This window comes from Pseudopodoces humilis, chromosome 17 (assembly GCF_049639895.1).
Source record: "Pseudopodoces humilis isolate 2021_Gansu_Grassland_sample_001 chromosome 17, ASM4963989v1, whole genome shotgun sequence".
NCBI lineage: Eukaryota > Metazoa > Chordata > Aves > Passeriformes > Paridae > Pseudopodoces > Pseudopodoces humilis.
In genome coordinates, this window is record NC_142216.1 from 5,337,432 (window position 1) to 5,342,411 (window position 4,980).

General features: G+C 60.3%; 1 protein-coding gene across 2 annotated transcripts; it reads left to right on the top strand.

Moving 5' to 3' along the window:
- Positions 1-351: 351 nt before the first annotated feature.
- On the top strand, positions 352-2,161 carry HAND1 (heart and neural crest derivatives expressed 1). Of its 2 annotated transcripts, none has more exons than XM_005523608.2 (2): positions 352-967; positions 1,591-2,161. In XM_005523608.2, the coding sequence occupies exons 1-2, from the start codon at positions 461-463 to the stop codon at positions 1,690-1,692; spliced, it is 609 nt and encodes a 202-aa protein (XP_005523665.1). In that variant the 5' UTR covers positions 352-460; the 3' UTR covers positions 1,693-2,161. The 2 variants fall into 2 exon arrangements, with proteins under 2 accessions (XP_005523665.1, XP_087919774.1); XM_088063648.1 differs by having other exon boundaries at positions 1,594-2,161.
- Positions 2,162-4,980: the final 2,819 nt, after the last annotated feature.

Below are 4,980 nucleotides of genomic sequence, written 5' to 3' on the forward strand. Positions count from 1 at the left end.
TCGGACACCCCCGCCCCGGCAGCGGGAATCGAAGCGCTCCGGGACGGGGGTGGGGTACCCCTCGGTTCTTCTTCACCCCCTTCTCTCTGAAAGCGAGGAGCAGGCGGGACCGAGGGCAAGCGGCGGAGGTGTGAGCCTAAACCCCCGAGCCCGGCGCACGCCCCCTCCGCCGCTTCGCTCCCCCCGGGGCCTCCGCGCATCCTCCCCTGCCCATTGGCTCCACGGCGGGGGGGCCGCGGCCCTATATAAAGGCAGGGTCGGGAGGCTCCAGAAGGGGTTAAAAAAACCCCAAACAACAAACCCAAAACCCCAAACCCCGACCGCCCCACCCCAAACCCCACAGCCGCCTCCGCCACCGGAGCCGCGCTCCCCGCAGCCCGCGGCGCCCGCCCGGCGGGGTGCGCCTCCCGCCCGGCCATGGAGCGCTGCTGAGCGGCCCCCGGGGCCAGCGGAGCGGATCATGAACCTGGTGGGGGGCTACCAGCATCACCACCACCACCACCATCACCACCACATGCTGCACGACCCTTTCCTCTTCGGGCCGGCGGCGCGGTGCCACCAGGAGCGCGCCTACTTCCCCGGCTGGGTGCTCAACCCGGCCGAGGCGACCCCCGAGCTCGCCGGGCAGAGCCCTAGCTACGGCCCCGCCGAGTACGGCCCGGCCGGCCCGGGGCGGCTGGAGGCTCTCAGCGGCCGCCTGGGACGGCGAAAAGGTGTCGGGGGTCCCAAGAAGGAGCGGCGGAGGACGGAGAGCATCAACAGCGCCTTCGCCGAGCTCCGCGAGTGCATCCCCAACGTGCCCGCCGACACCAAACTCTCCAAGATCAAGACCCTGCGCCTGGCCACCAGCTACATCGCCTACCTGATGGAAGTGCTGGCCAAGGACAGCCAGCCCGGGGACACCGAGGGCTTCAAAGCCGAACTCAAGAAGGCGGACGGCAGGGAGAACAAGAGGAAAAGGGAGACGGTAAGAGGCGGATCGGGACTCGCGTCCTTGCTTTCCGTGGGCCAAGAGCCGGAGGGAAGAACCGCGGGGCTGGGGGGGAGAAAATGCTCTAAACTCTCTCGGCCTAGCTGAAAACTTTTTTCCCAGTACAATAATAATAATAATAATAATAATAATAATAATAATAATAATAATAATAATAATAATAGTAGTAGTAGTAGTAGTAGTAACAACAACAACAAAAAAACTGTGCTGTGGAGGGAAACTCGTCGAAAAACATCCCGCCCGAAGGGCCGGGTGGGCTTCCGAGCACTTTCCGCGAGGGATCAGCCCCCGGGTCCGGGACTGGCCGTGGCGGAGCCTCCCCCGGTCTGTCCTTCCCCTCTCTGGGAGCTCTCCCAGGACGAACGGGCGCAGGAGCGATTCGGAGCAAGGGCGGCCGCTTCTCCCCGTGTTGCAGCAGGCGGGTGACGGGGTGGGGACCCCTAAAACCCCTCTTTGTCCTCGGGTTGGCGAAGCCGCTCGGAGCTGCGGGGCCCGGCTGCAGCCCTGCTGCGGGTGCAAGGGGCGGGCGGGCGGCCCGGGACCCCGCTCCGTTCCTGACCGCTCCTTTCTCCCTCCTTTCCCCATCTCCTCTCCCGCAGCAGCCCGAGGTCTATTCGCATCCTCTGGGTCACGGCGAGAAGAAGTTGAAGGGCCGGACGGGTTGGCCCCAGCAGGTCTGGGCTCTGGAACTGAACCCCTGAGAGCTGCCCCGCCGCCGCTCCCCGCCCGCCCCTCCATGTGCAATGTCGGAGAGAGCCCAGCCCGGCCCCGGAGCCCCTCCAGGGGCAGGATACGGGGAGCCAGCCCGGCTGCCCCCCGCCCGGACGGATGCTGAGCGGGAGAAAGGCGAGAGCGCTTTGCGGGTGCGGGTCCTGCTCGCCCCGTCGGCAGCGGGGTCCAGCCGGGCCCTTTCCCCCTGTCCCCTCCCGAATTTGCAGTATTCGTTGCTCCATCCCGCTGCCAGCAGCCACCGGCTGCTCCTGCCCTGCCGGGCCGGACTGGAACGGTTCGATTCGTTTGCTATTGTAAATAGGAGCCCCCGATCCCCTGTCCCCGTCCGCTGCCTGACCGACGTGTGGCTGCGGTGAAACTACCTAGAGGTGCATTTGGGAACACTCCTGTGCCGGGTTTTCTACCTCAGATCTGCATGACCACTTCCCGAGGGACCGAGCGCGCCACACCACGTATTTAAAACTGAATAGCTAAACAAAAAAAAAAAATCTAATAAAATAAAATTTAAACTTTATGCAAACGGCCTCGGGTCCGAGCCCTCTGCTTTCTCCTGCTCCGGCAATCGCGCTGCTCTGGCCGGGTCCCCTGTGCTGCCCACTGGGATGCTGCGGGATTAAAGACATCCCTGAAGCCAGTACTCTGCTGTGGGGCCGATCCTTGTGAGGGAATTCCTCCTTGGGGAGCTCGAGATGCTTTGAGACTTGTTTATGCCGACCTTGCTCGCAGCAGGAGCTGGTGGAGCTCTGCAAACGCGTACCCGCAACCTCCTCCAGGGCACGAACTCTGCCCCTGCCCTACAACCCCTTTCCTCCCTACCCAGGAGACCTGCTAGAGGGACTGGACTCGTATTTGGCTTGGGGAAGGATGGCAGGATCAGGTCTTTACAGCGTCTGGATGGCACCAGAGGGCTGTGGAGCCCCAGGTTTTATTGCTGCCGTGCAGAGAGCCAGGGCTCCGCTCCCGTGTCCTGCCGGAGCAGCAGGGATTTCTCACAGGGATCCCCTGTTAGGCGCTGCCTCGGCCACATTTGGAAGGAGCAACGTCCCCTCCTCGAACACGATGGATGCCACCAGCCCCAGACACAGCAACACAGCCCAAATTCTGTCACCACTCAGGTATAAATCCTTCACAATCCTTAATAATGAAAGCCAAATCCTCATCACTGTGCACACACGGTGCTCTTACCAAAGAGTTCCAAGACGTGCGTGCATGGGCTCAGAGCCTGATCCTGCCTTCCCAGCCTGGCCACGCTGCCGCTCCCAGAGACACCGGGATAAACCCTGACACTCGTGCTCGGGGCAAAGAAAAACAGCACGGGAAAACGTGTACATTACTCTAGGGCTAATCTGGGGGCTCACAGCAGGGACATTTGCATTTTCTGTTTGAAACCAAGCTTTTGATTGCGACTAAAGGTACAGAACTAATGATGCAACGTCTGTAAAATACTGACACATTGATCAATCTGTGTTTGTGCAGCCACACGCACCAAGAATACCCCAGCTCAGCCGTGGGGAAGCAGCTTGGGTTTCATAACCACTTTGTGCATGTGTACAAACACAGACGGAGGGACACACAAACAGTGGGGGGTACAACCAGTCGTGATTAACTCTCGATGAAGAGGAATCCGGATGAACGAATCAGCTCTCCCTCGCTCCAGAGCCGCTGCACCGCTGCCTTCCCTGTCCCTGATCTATTTTCTGATCCCTTTGAGCGAGGTTGAGATGAAAATTGACTGCCAGAGAAGAGCAATGTCTGCCCGCAGTGGTACTTTTTTTGTTTGAGCTATAAGAAGCTTAGCATGATACCACTTCCATGAGTGGAGTAGAGTAGAGCACTCCCAAACCTGTACGCATTCAAGGGGAAAAAAAAAAAGAAGACGTACAGAAAGTCAGCCCCAAAGATCCTGTTTTATGTCTAAGTTTCAGTCACCTAAAGGCTGGGTTCTTACAGGAAAGGTCCCAAGCTGTCACTAACACTAATCCAGCGCCCCATAAATGTGTGCAGGCGCAGCCCTGTTCATACGTGCCGGCCGGTGTATCCATACAGTGTCCATACAGTATCCATACAGCACAAGCGGGGCTACCCTTCGGCAGTGGATGAGGGAAAGGGTTAACTGGGGACTCGGCACTTGCTCTGCTGTGAGGCAAAGGTGACTGTGCACGGGAATCGTGTCCTCGGTGCCACCACACCATGGTACATCGCTGGTGGCCTGCGCACCTCTCACCTCACCAAAAAACTCCGCTGGTTTTTACCTTACGTGTTTCAAATTTTGCTTCTGGGAAGGGACACCCCGCACAGCCAGGGCGATGCTCTGCCTGCATCCGCAGGATTTTTTATTTTCTTACCACAGGTTTCTGATGGCGGTACCTGCTGGCTACAAACTTCTGGGGAAGGTGTCCCCAGTGCCAGCCCCCCCCTGTTCCTCGGGCTTTTGCGAGTGAAAGCGCGCTCCGTTTCCACGGCTGCAGAGGATTTTCCTGCCCAGCAAAGGGGTTTTCCTATGAGGTAGTGGCTCAGCATTTGGGGGGAGAGAGGGTAAAAAAAAGCACTAAACATTTCCTGTAGCCCCGGGCTTCCCCGCTCCCTAAAAAGCTTTGGAAGAGCTGCAGTTGCAAGCAGCGAGCTCCCAGCTCGGCACCGCTCAGGAGGTTCCGCCACTCCGGGGTCGGGAAGGGAAATTGAGCTCCCAGCCCATCGCCTGTTCCAGCCTCGGATGGGGTCACCCCTTCACCCCCAAAGAGAGAGAGAAGCTGCAGGGGGATGAGAGCCCCGCACAGGGACAGCCTCCCTTCCTCAGGCAGCGAGCCAGGGCTGGGAGCAGCGTCCCGGCAGCAGCGGCAGAGCTCCGGATGCCGCCGGCACCAGAACTCACTGGAAGAACGGTTTGGCCACCAGCTTGGAGGTTTTGGCTATCGAAGCGCCTAGCTCATCGGTCAGGGGAGGTGGCCCTGCACATACCTTCGGCTCGACCCTGCCGTGAACTTGATGCCGTTGGGAAGCAGCTGGCTCGGGGCACGCAGGCGGGGGCCGGCAGTTGCCCGGGCGGAGGAACACGCACGCAGGGATCGCTTGGCCCCGGGGCAGCATCTTACGTGCCAGGCTCCCTGCCGCTGCAATCCGGCCACGAGGGACACTGCAGGGGACACTGCTTGGCCCTGGCTCCCTGTCTGGCCACGGAGGCAATGCTGTGGGCAAGGAGGCTGTGGGTCGCTTCCCATCCCTCGCTCTGCACCCCTGGTTTGGTGTGCAAAGCAATG